This window comes from Zonotrichia leucophrys, chromosome 2 (genome assembly GCF_028769735.1).
Source record: "Zonotrichia leucophrys gambelii isolate GWCS_2022_RI chromosome 2, RI_Zleu_2.0, whole genome shotgun sequence".
NCBI lineage: Eukaryota > Metazoa > Chordata > Aves > Passeriformes > Passerellidae > Zonotrichia > Zonotrichia leucophrys.
Window position 1 is genome coordinate 119,500,862 of NC_088171.1, and position 12,608 is coordinate 119,513,469.

A 12,608-nucleotide genomic window follows, 5' to 3' on the forward strand; every position below is an offset into this window, starting at 1 on the left:
ACTGCACCGTGCAACACTGGGATAGAGGCTCATCAGGTTGGGTGAAAAATGGTCAACATCCAGCATCCTCTAGAGATGCCATAGGTCCTGGCAGAAGAAAGGATGTAACTTTAGCTACTGGTACATTTTTTTGGCACTTGGTCTAGGTTTATGCTCTGCCAAATTAGACTAAGCCATCACAGTAGATGCTTCTGCTCTGTTTTTAGCAGACTGCTGCTATTCAAGTCAGGCTGTAAGATTTCTTTCTCAAACTGAGCATTCTGACATCAGTCACCTCAGAGGGAGTAATACCATGAAAATGCATGCAGGACTAAATGGCACTGAAACTCCATGGACTGTTTTCCCCGTTTCTTGACCATATGTAACAGTGTGTGCTGCCTGGGTGACATAATAAACAGCTATGTCTGCACTGAATTATAGCAGGGAAAGTTCTGTATGTGCAAATATTCCTTAGCTGCTACATGAATTGTCAAAACTGCTCTGTGAAGGAAATCTGCAGATGCTAACTTAAAGGTGGTTCTGGTATGTTTACATGAGCTATAATCATCCCTTTTACTGCAGTGTTAAGAGGTAATGGAATTAGAACAAAACTTGATCACAGTGGATATAAAATAACTCCCTGTTTTTCTTTATAGACTCTAATATTAATAATCAATAATACACAGATGTTTCAGAAAGAATAACCTCTCAAGTGCTCCATATAATCCCTTATTTGACTCTGTACACTGTGATGCAATACTGGGGAGTGGGCACAGGTATATGTGTGGTTTGGTACATGTATTTGCATAAAGAATAGTCTTTGTATGTCTGCCCAGTAGTGGTAAGGCCAGCTTAGTGAGTCAGTTTCTGGCAGAAATTTCTGCTTTGTTAATTTTCCTGAAACCTGGGAACAAATTACCTCAAAGTACCAAGCAGGAAAAGTGTTTCCAAACTGAGGTAGTTGGTACAGAATGAAAGAGGGAAAATTCTGTGATTAGGGTTCATGTACAGACTTTGAGGAAGCTTATGTCTTCAAATCTAAATCAAAATTCTTGATTACATACATGTATTTTTTTCTTTTCTGTCATGCATTTCATATTACCTTTCTGACTGTGTACTATTTCAAAGTGGCTATTATTATAGGGCAGAAAGTACTAAACATTCCAGATTACTCATGTCACTATTTTACATTCTTTTTTCCTTTATCTATTTTTTTGTAACCTTAGTTTTATTGGGCCTCTTGTTTAAAAGAGCTGAATTTTCCTCATGTTTGTTTGTGCCAGCTTCACAGACTTTGTCCTAAACAAAATGTTTTATTTGCATATTTTCCCTTTTAATAGTGGCAAACACGTAAATTAAACTCCATATGGTCCTGCTTTATAACTTTTAAAAATCTCCTTTCACTTTGGAAAATTGAAAACAAACCCCATATTTTTCCTTTGGCTAGTTAAAACTTCTTATAAAGTAGAAAAACGAAAATAATTATGGGAAAAGAAAAAGCTGTGGCAAAAAAAATAAATTAAAAAGTAAATATTCACTTTGCTTTTTCAATGAGTTGCATTTGGGCAGTGGTTAATTTGCCCAGTTTTGATGCATAAATAGCCAAAATAGTGTATTCATTGCCTTTGGTTTTGTAAGTGCTAAGTACAGCAAAAATAAATCACTCTGTCTTTCCTTCCCTGAAGTGGTGTAGCACTTTGGTATCTTGTGCTTTCAAAACAAAAGAAAAACAGTGAAGAAGAAAATAATTCAGAAAATGTTTTTACTGGCGCTTATGGTTATCAGAGTCAAAGACCATCAATAATTTTTTTAAGATTTCGTAGGCTGACTTGCTAAGTTTTAAGAGTAACACACTGCCTTTTCTTTCACTGTCTTGTGTTTCTTTGGAACATCTTACTGTATGCAAAATAGAAAATACCTGTGTGATTTCAAATTATTTTTTTGAGTCCATGGATCCAAGTTTGACCTCTGAAGTGCACAAGATAGTATAATTTTTAATCCTAAACCTCAATTAATTTCATGGAAAACTCCCAATGAATTGTGTTTTGGAAGAATGGTCAAAGTCTTTCTGTGTTCAAAATCTTAACAGTGTCTGGGGAGGGCAGCAATACAAGACAGGAGATTTACATGAAGTGCTCAGACAGAAATCCCAGAAAGATCAGACTACTTTCCTCCCTCTTTTTTTACATGTTTTTCCCACTTGGTAAATTCACCAAGCAATAATTTCAGTCCTATCAGAAGTTCCACAAAATACTGTGATAATATAATGTGAAAAAATAATGTGAAAATATAATCTGTTATCAAAAATTATAATAAGCTATGAAGAGACCAGTGTTTTCAGATGATGTATTTCCCTCTGTATTGGATTTATTTTATTTCCTTATAGTATGCACATGTGAGGTAGACTTGGTTTTTCTTGACTTAAAAAGCTGTCAGTCAGCATAAAAGTAATAGAAGATTTCCATTTGTTTGAAGAAAGATAAATGTTTACATGTTAGTGAAAATAGACTTTGACTTGAAACATGAGCACTAGGTACATTTGCATGTGAATTACATATTACACATACACCTTATCATAATAAATCTGGTTTGGGTAACATGGCAGTGCACCAAGTTTATCTGGAGATAGCCCTACTCTGACTTAACTGACAGGGTTTTAATATGTGGTTTTGGTTATGCAGGAAGAATGCAGCATAAGATGCTGTGAATTAGTGGCATGTCACTGGACTATCTTTTGTTAGAACTGTTGTTCAACAGTACCTGTTTTGTTGTTTCTTGTTTTTTTTTTATTTCAGGCTGGTTGTTAAAGAGAGAACTGGTTTGAGCAGGTTGGTGCACTTGCAAACATTTGAAACTCCTTCAGAGAAATTCTGAGAACTGAAGATGTAAAGGATTTTTTTAGGCCTTTTTAATGTCCTAGTCTTGATTTGTAAAAATGAAGGAAGTAGGAGCATATTTGAATATTAAATTAATACTATTTTGCTGGTCCTGAAAATTATTCTTCTTTGTCTCAATTTAATGGAAGGCAACATCCGATTCATTCTGTCCTTCATTTGCAGATCTTGTCACGACATGTCTTTCTCTTTTCCCCTGCAAAACCCATTTAACTCCCCCAATAATTTAAAAAGACAAGTGCTTTACCAAACTTTTCACCCTTCTTTTCCTTTGCTCTCTTTGATGTGTGCTTTGCAAGCTAATTCTCTACGGCAATGTTTCGAGATCCTTTCTGGTTTTTGTACAACAATGTGATGGATATTAGCCACAGAAGTTTCTTCTGGATGAAAAAGATACATGGAGGAAGCCAGGAGATCATGAGCTTGAGGAAGCTTGTTGGTCATAATTTGAGGCTCTGGATAGCATTTTAATATAGCTCTTAAAGACACAAATGCACACTCACACACAAAACTCTTTCACAAGTCCTAGGAAAAATGGTTCACAGGAGAAGAAAGAGTGTTAAGTCTGAAAAGACTGACAAAGACTGTAATTTTTCTCCTGTGAGATAATGGTTTGAAGCCAGAAGCAGATAAAAGATTGCCATAAGAATGGCCTAATTCCTCATCTTGTAAAAGGATTAGATAATTCAGTCCCTTTATGGATTCCTTACTCTGGGAAATATATTTCCACTTTTGGTTCTCCTCAGAAATAACTGCAGAGTGTACTTATTTAAAGGCACAAAGACCTGCATTCAGACATTTTGGAAAGGCAAGCAGCACACAAAAAGATTAATTTGCAGGCTGTGTCAATGTGTAGGTTTTGCTCAGCAAATGTATATTCTTGTATTTACCAGCTGAAAACATTATGCTGTGCATTAACTATTGGTGATGTGGAAACTTTCCACAAAGATCTCCAAGAGTAACTGAAAAACAATGTCTTTAATTTGCAAAAGGAGAATGAATTTCAACCAAAATCCATTTTTCAAGTAATTTTCTGTGTTCTGATGTTTAAGCACTAAGAGACAGTGTCCTTAAGAAAGTGAGTGCAAAAGCAAGAAATAGACTGTGGTTTGAATGGTATTGGTGAACATGAAATTAGTTTAGATTCATTGTATGTTAGATCAGGGTGAAACTCAAATAATATAAATTCTGTATGTCTCACATGAATAGAATTGCTGATAGTAACAACAATGCCTGGTGGCCTTGGATCACTTCTTTAAAGTGGATTTAAATGAATTATAAATGTCTATTGGAAAGCATGCTGATTGCATCATTAAGCATATATTCCTACATTTTATTTAGAGATGGTACTATATATTTCTATTTATTTGTGTGTTCTTATAGTTTGATATTGGAAATGTCTGCCTTCCTAGGTAATGTTCTGCAGGATAATCCAATAGTCCTCATCCTTTATTTCTCTTCAATGCAGATGCTTCCTGTATTTTAGTGTAGAGTGAAAACAGAAACTATGGCACTGATTTCTTAATATAACAAGATGACATGCTGCAGAGCTTTTCTATTGTTGCTTCAGAGGTGGCAGCCACTTTCATTGCTCACCAAATTCTCAATCCTGTGTTAGAGGATCTAAGGCATTTTTCTTATACAGTTCAGTGATCTAAAAATCACATAAACTTTTTAAAAAATCTAATCTTCATTAAGAAGGTAGTGTGTGTAGCTAAAGCTGATGAGGAGTTTTACCAGATAAAGAGTACTTTTTCCTATATATTTTTTAATAATATTTATTTAATATAATTTTACCATTATATTAACTGGTACAGTCTGTACTGGAAAACTTACATCTTTGTGCCTCTGTACCTGTGAATACAATAGGAATTTTTATGGTACAGTTTTCATATTTTATATTTGTAAAAGACATTAGTAAAACAAATGGACTAAGTCAGAAATTCCTGGCTTTATATTTAGGTGCTGAAAAAACTTTGGATTTTACAGCAGTATGAGGGAGTGCAGAACTTGTGGAGTCAGTAAGTCAAGGTACATGAGGTCAGAATTTGGACCAGTATGTTTGGGAACAAAGAGTGAAATAAACTCATTATTATAGGCAAGTCAGGACAGATGATTGTGAAGCTTGAAATACTCTTACTGGTGTTGAGGTTGCTAGGGAAAGGTGCAAGAAAACATTCAACGTAACCTAAAAACGTGTGGGGCCTTTCAGAGCTTTTGTTGTCTGATCTCTGTTGCTATAACTTCCCTGGAGTTATGTATTTGTCCTAGAAAAGTTATAACTCAGTATTCCAGTGCTATCAGAGAAGGTTTGATGTAGATGTGAAGTTTTAAATTACAGAAAGGAAGTAGGTGATTTGGAGAAAAAAAATGAAAGTCCAATAAGCCAAATTTTCCCTTCTTCTCATCTCTGATTAAAATTCCCTTTGGCTGACAAGGGAGCATCATAATGTTATATATATAATAAGTTTCTTTTGTTAATAAGTTCATGATATTAATTAATTTTATAAAATGTGTATTAGAATTTTTGTTCCAAAATAATAACTGCTTCATAAAGAAACTAACTATAAATCATGGAAGTATTTGGTAGGATTTTTTCAAGAGAATGGGTAAGCTACTTTGAAATAATTTAGGAAAATAAGTGATTCAACAAGTCAAAATCTCGTTAATTAAGATTCTAATTCAAACTTGACACTACCTCTGTTTTTCAGAGAACTTTGTTGTTGTGCCCTTAAAAATATGCGCCTGTTTTGGCTGATCATGAAAATTACTTTACTTCTCCTTTTGCTGAATGATTTAAGGATTCTTTTCCGAACTTTCCACTGCTTCTCACCATATTCAGCTAAAAGAAGTCAACTGAGTCTTTAGCAATGGAGATCAGGAATTTTCCAATTAAATGTGTGTTTTCAGGAATAATGTTTCACAGAAACCAAAATTTTTTACAGTGTTTATTCAGATTCAATAAAATTTAGCTGACACAGGGCAAAGCAGAGAGAATGGCTGGAGCTGCAGTGCTTAGATATGCAATTTCCCCCTCCTCCTTGGAGAGTGCCCTTTACTGTCCTGGAGCCCCTGAAGGAATTTTTCTTCACTACTGAAATGTCAGCAGAAGCATTTGTATTTTCTTGAAACAGGAGGTTTTCAGGATTTCTCAAGTGGAGTTTCAGTTTCTGTTGTTGTTCACCTCTAGGGAATATCAGAATTTGAACACAGTTATGCAGCTCTAGTTTGCTACGTTTAAAAATAAAAATAAGTCCTTAGCTGTGTATCAGAATTTGAAGGCCAACCACATGTGCATTAATTATATAACTCTTGCCTGTAGTTGTTTATTTGGGATTAAAGGAGATTTTGTCTAAAAATGATAACCGTTCTACTGGTTCATTTTAGGAAGGAATAGAATGGGAATTTGGTGACATATTTCTGGAAGAATAGGTGAAAAGAGCATTAACCTAAATATAATCTAAATTTCTGTCTGTAAGTGACAATCACTCTCTGAATTTTATTTGGCACAGAAATTTCCTAAAGTACAACCTCTGTTATAAACTAGTGCAAGACAATTATTAATACACATACTTTGAATCAGTAGTCTATGCAAAGAACCAATACTAGAGGGCAAAAATCTCACTATGAGGTATCCAAAGCATTTCCATTTCTTCATTTTTAGAATACATTATGCCTTCTCCTTAAGCCCTGATAATAGAAAGTACCTATGTTTGTAATTATTTTTATTAATCCCATGTAGTCCTAAGAAGTATTACGTGAAGTATGTTGGTATTTTTTAATTCTAGCATTCTGCTGGAACATCAAATTTATTTCAGTTTCTCTAACTATTTATTTTAAGAATGTCATAGAACAACAGTGTTGACATAGAGGAGAATCATCATGTATGTCTACATTTAGTGCGCTGGAGGAGTTCTCAGATAGGAATATGTCCTGCATCCAACCTTCACAGGTTGGAGAGATGGGTAGAGAAGAGCCATCTGAAATTCAACAAAGGCAAATTCAGGGTCCTGTACCTGTACCTGGGGAGGAATATTCCTCTGCACCCCCGCACAGGCAGGGGGCCGACCTGCTGGAAAGCAGCTCTGCAGAGAAGGACCTGGGTCCTGGTGGACAGCATCTGTCCATGAGCCAGCAGTGTGTCCCTGTGGCCTGGAAGGTCAATGGTGTCCTGCGGGTGTGTTAGGAAGAGCATTTCCAGTGGGTTGAGGGAGGTGATTCTAACCGTACTCAGCCCTGGTGAAGCCACATCTGGAGTGCTGTGTCCAGTTCTGGCTCCTCAGGACAAGAGAGACATGGAGATCATGGAGCAGGTCCAGTGAAGGGCTACAAAGGTGGTGCAGGGACTGGAACGTCTCTCCTGAGAGGAATGGCTGAGGGAGCTGGGCCTGTTCAGCCACGAGATAACTGAGAGGGGCCTTACCAATGTTTACAAGGGTCTGAAGGGAGAGTTTCAAGAGGCTGGATGCAGACTCTTTTTGATGATGCCAAGAAATAGAGTAAGGGGCAATATGCAAAAACTGATGCACAGGAAGTTCCACCTGGACGTGAGGAAGAACTTCTTTCCTGTGCAGGTGACCGTGCACTGGAACAGGTTGCCTAGAGAGGCTGTGGAGTCTCCCTCACTGGAAATAGTCAAGAACCGTCTGTACACAACCCTGTGCCATGTGCACTTGGATGACCCTGGTCAAGCAAGGAGGTTGGACCAGATGGCCCACTGTGGTCTCTTCCAGTCTGACCCATTCTGTGAATCATATTTTTAAGATCATACCAGTAGGAGAACTGTGATTCACACATCCACAAGCTTGCTTGTAGTGATAGACCCTGTGTAATGCTTCTGCACTAAAACTGTAGAATTTATTCAGAATATCCTTGGTCCTGAAGTCCTTAACAGTTTTCTTGGAATGCATTTTGGGGTCACAGAAAATTGAAATATTTACCTGTAGGCTGTTTGCTTTGTAGCTCTTGAAGCTCCAACATGCAGCTGGTTACTATAACTGAAACAATGTCCTCTAAGCAAGAAATCCCACTAGAAACAGATATGGGAAAACATGTTGAGTATCAGGTATCAAATTTAGACTTTCATTAAAATAATTAATAGCTGAAAGAATGCTTTGGTTGAAAGATGAAGTAGTGCATCAAGCATTAGTAAGACAGTAATTTTTAGGTAGCTTCTAAACCTATGTGTCTTTCTAATGAATGCTTCTTTCTGCTTAAGAGTTTTTAAGTGTTTTCATTTCACTGTGGAGATTTCTTATGAATAATACTACCTTTGAAGAAGAAATTGTAATAGTCCAAGTACCAGAGTTCTTTTGTGTGTGTTTGTGACTTTTTTTGTTGCTTGAGATTCATGAGAATCTATTCTGATATGAATCTATTTGTAAGAAATGCATAAATAAATTGAAAATTGGATGTTATTATAAGGTATGGACATGTCAAACATCCTATTCACCCATCCATCCAGTATATTTCTTCCTACAAAGTAAAATTCTATGAAATTGATTTTCTGATTAGATACATTGAAAAGATTTTTTGTGTGTATATCTTCTTCATGAAGCAATGGACCACTGAAATATATCTAAAATCTAGAAAAAGATGATCATAGTTCCAGTTATTCATGTCTGGTTTGGATTTATCGAAGCTCTGAATGGGAACATTATAAAATCTTGAAAAATCTGATGGGACAAAAGAAGCAGCTCCACTCCTAGAGATAGTTTTTATATGACTATAATGTAAGCAGAAAAGGTTGGAGTAATCATCCTTTTAGTTAAATGTAAATGAACTACCAACATTGCTGGAGAGATGAGTATCTCACTTCTGGTTCCTACAATTTCATGCATGTCTTTCTAAGACTGAATATGTGCTTGCAGTAAATGTGCATATGTATATAATGAAGGAGGATGGGTGAATTGTACTGCAGTGGAAAATTACGTGATTTTTTGATAGCTTCCCTTTTTTTGCATAGTTATTTCATTTGCAATTTATTTTCTCTCTATTTGAATATCTTTAAGATACAAAGTAATTTGCTTCTGTTTGACAAGCTAGGCTTTAAAGAATTGGTAACTAGAGCATTAGAAGCCAGGTACAGAGCTATAAAAGATTCATAGAAGTAATTTTCAAAATTAAGGTTTACAGCTTCTAACTTTTACATTTTGTTGTCTTGAGTTTCATGTTCTGTGGATCTACCACCTTAGATAAGAAATATTATGAATTTACACTGAGCTTTCCATCATAAATAAATGATTCTAGGGGCAATAAAAGGAGATAAACGTAATTGGGGATGGGGTTATTGGGGAAATGGTTTTGAGGAGTACAAACAAATAGATGACTTTAAGGTCCATCTATATTAGATAACTCTGAGAATCATAAAATGTGAAATTTAGATAGGGCAGATAAGGGGATTCTACTTGGTTTCAAAGGTTAATTTCAAGCTTAGTATAAAACAGCTGCAGAGGGTAAGAAAAGAACTTTTTTTTCTTCCAAGAGATAAGTTATTTCTTTCCCCAAGGTTTTACTTCAATGCATTTTTATGATTCCTGGGCTTTGCAAAATTGAATTGCATTTTTCTTATTCTTTTCATGTCTGAATAAACCCAAGGTAAGATAACCTTTATGTAAATGGCAGTTATATTGCATTTAGAGCTACAAAGCACTTCTCAGAGCAGAATTTGTACTCAGGATTCATAAGAGCCTGGAGAAGGATGGTGGGACTCCTGGGATGCTCATTTGAAAAAACAGATACAAGCATTATTTGTATAAATTGCTGTCAAGGCATTGCAGTCAGCTGGTGCAGCAGGAAAGCCTGAAGATAAAGTCTGCCATAATTACTGTATTTTCCTTTTAACAAGTAACAAAGGAGGAGGAAATATTCTTGCATACATAACCCCTGTGGTGGGTTAACTATGGCTAAGAGCCAGTTTCCTACCCAGCCAGTAGGATGACAGGAGAAAATAGGAAGTAAAAGCTTGTGGGTTAAGATAAGACAGGGAGATTTTTTACCAGTTACTGTAATGGGCAAAGCAGACTTGACTTGGGGAAAATTAGTTTAATTTATTGCCAATTAAAGTAGGTTAAGGTGATGAGAAACTAAAAGATAGACATTAAAACCACACTTTTCCTCCTCCCTTTCCTGGCCCAAGTTCATTCTGTCACTTCAGACTCCTCTCCCCACCCCCTGAGCAGTGCAGGGGAGACAGAATGGAGTTCTGTGGTCAGTCCATTAGAGGTCCTCTCTGCCCTTCCTTCCTCGCCCCACTTTTCACCTGCTCCAGTGTGGGATTTCCACTGGCTACTGTCCATCTCCCAGGCGTACTCACCTGCCCTGGTGTTGGTTCTCCAGGGGCTGCATGGGATATTGCCTCTGGCATTTCACCATGGGTTGTAGGGGAGTGTCTGCTCAGAGTACGGAGCACTATCTCCTTTGACCTTGGTGTGTCCTCTGCTGTTTCCCAGTCTTCCTGTTCCCTGCTCTTCTGCCTGTGTGGCATTGTGACTGGCTCTTCCTTAAGTCTGTTTCCTCCAAGGTGCCACCATTTTGGCAGAAGAGCTCAGCTCTGCCCTGCCGTGGTTCCTTGTGGTTCCTTTTGGAGCCAGATGGAACCACCTGTGACTGGCTCAGGGCAGCCCCAGCCTCTCCTCACCAAGGCCACCTCACTGCCAACACATTGGCATGGACATTCACCACATTCCTATTCAATTAAAATATTTTTGGAGGTAGGGAAGGAATATTTTTGAAGGGAAGGAAGCTTACAGTCCTCACATGCACACCTAACCTCCACTTTTGTAAAATATGACTTAAAGAAATGCATAAGCTAGGATTCAGCTGGCTGTTCCTTGGAGTCTAGTTTTGGTTACTAGACAGTCCAGGTTATGACTGAACCCTGAGTGTGGGCTTTTCAGCAAAGCTGCTCTTATAATTAGGGCAATGTTGTGAGCAGGACATGTAGCCAAGGATAATCTTCTGTGTCTTATCCGTTGAATATGATTGCAAATGTTTTCATTTTATTTTTCCATAATTTAGATTGCAAGGGGATAATTTGGCAGAAAGGCCAGAAGATGTCTCCATGGTATCTCAGACATCTGAGCCAGCAGTGTCAGACTCTGATGGTAAGTTATATAAATATTTGCTGCTCATAAAAAAAACCCCAAACATCAACATCTTGAATTTGAGAGTAGGGGTTATGTCTGTAAAAAATGAAACACTTCCAAGAGAGTGTTCCTGGGCATTTGAACTCAATCATTTACACTTCAAATCTGTTCAAAGAGCCACTAACATATTTTTTGTCATGGCCAATTAACACCCCAGAATAATTCCTAGGCTTATTTTGAGAGGTGCACTGGGCCAGAATTTGTTCTTATTAGACAGATTTTATGTTAGCACACTAACATTTAAAACAGCTTAATAGCATAGGCATGGGGTGTTCATTGCTGCTTTTATGCCAAAGAATGGTCTTTGAAATATTTAATTTATTACTACACATGCATCCAGATGATTCAAATGTTTTACAGTAGAAAGAAAGAGTTTATAAAATAACTTTGAAAAACACTTTTTCCCCTCATACAAACATGTTCATATGGTTAATCTGCAGTCAGGACACTCAGGCTTATTTCAATTTCTTCTCAGGTGTTTGAACTGAGTAACACCTGAAATGTTGAAAAAGGCACTTCATAAGGGATATCTTTCCAGAGAATGCCCAGCTTTCCTGTGAAAGATAAAATTGATGAAGGTTAACTTTATCTTAGCTGCTGCTGTAATACAGAGAGAAAGAAATACAGGTTTTGACAGTGAATCTGCAAACATAAATCTTTCAGTCCATTGCCTTACTGTTGAACCAGCCAAGTCTACAATTGTATGTTTTGATTTGCAGTGTAGTCTTCAGCAGCCATGGACAAGTTAGCTATGGTGATCAATTAACACAAAAAAAACCCCAGAATGTAATTTTTTAATTATCCTACTCCCTGTCTGCTATCTAATCCTATTGTATATATTATTAGATATCACAGCAACCTGAGCTTTTACTCATTTCTCTTGCCTCATTTGTAAACCAACCATTAGTAATTAATGTGTCTTTAAAGACTAATTTTTCAAACTGGTTTTCTGAGAATGTGTGGTTTCATGCAGTCAAGACATTGGCTTTTCCTTTTATCTGCCATTGATCACCTAATTGAACAAGGTAATAGGATGCTCAGAATCTCAAAACATGATGTCCTTACAATCTTCACAAAGATTGTCAGCAAGAGATGCTCAGACAGGTGACTTCATTCAAGCCCTGTGAAAGAAAAGCAAAATTCTGTTGTGAGAGTGATTCCCAGAAAGGGAGGTGGTGGTGGCTTGCTTGGGATAAGTAAAGGAATATACATGCATGGGATTATTGCAGCAAAAGCAAATAGATTGGTAAAACAGACATGTGGGAAAAAGCTCTACAGTTCACAAAATAATTTTTGAACAGACCTCATCCTTTCATATTTCTTCCTGTGCACCTTTGCTCCTGAAGTGAAAGTATGCCCACTTTGCCATGTCGTGTTCTAAAATTGCAGATTTACCTACTCAATTAAATTGTTAAGTTTTGCTAAGTGGCAGCAATACCGGGATTAAAGAAGGTGAAACTATCAGAAAGTACTGGATGCTGTGTAATATTGGAGCTGGATCTTTCATGGTCACAGAATGTAGAGCACAAAAGTGCTACAGCTGTTCTACCTTCAGCCACTTCATGTGCTTCTGAATACTCTGCAGTCA

General features: G+C 37.0%; 1 protein-coding gene across 10 annotated transcripts in view; it reads left to right on the forward strand.

Moving 5' to 3' along the window:
- Positions 1-12,608, forward strand: part of C2H8orf34 (chromosome 2 C8orf34 homolog) — a 150,280-nt gene that overhangs the window by 103,144 nt on the left and 34,528 nt on the right. For all 10 annotated transcript variants that reach the window (XM_064706199.1, XM_064706195.1, XM_064706196.1 and 7 more), the window contains one exon: positions 10,893-10,978. In XM_064706199.1, coding sequence (XP_064562269.1) covers positions 10,893-10,978 — 86 coding nt within the window. The remainder of the gene's footprint in view (positions 1-10,892; positions 10,979-12,608) is intronic.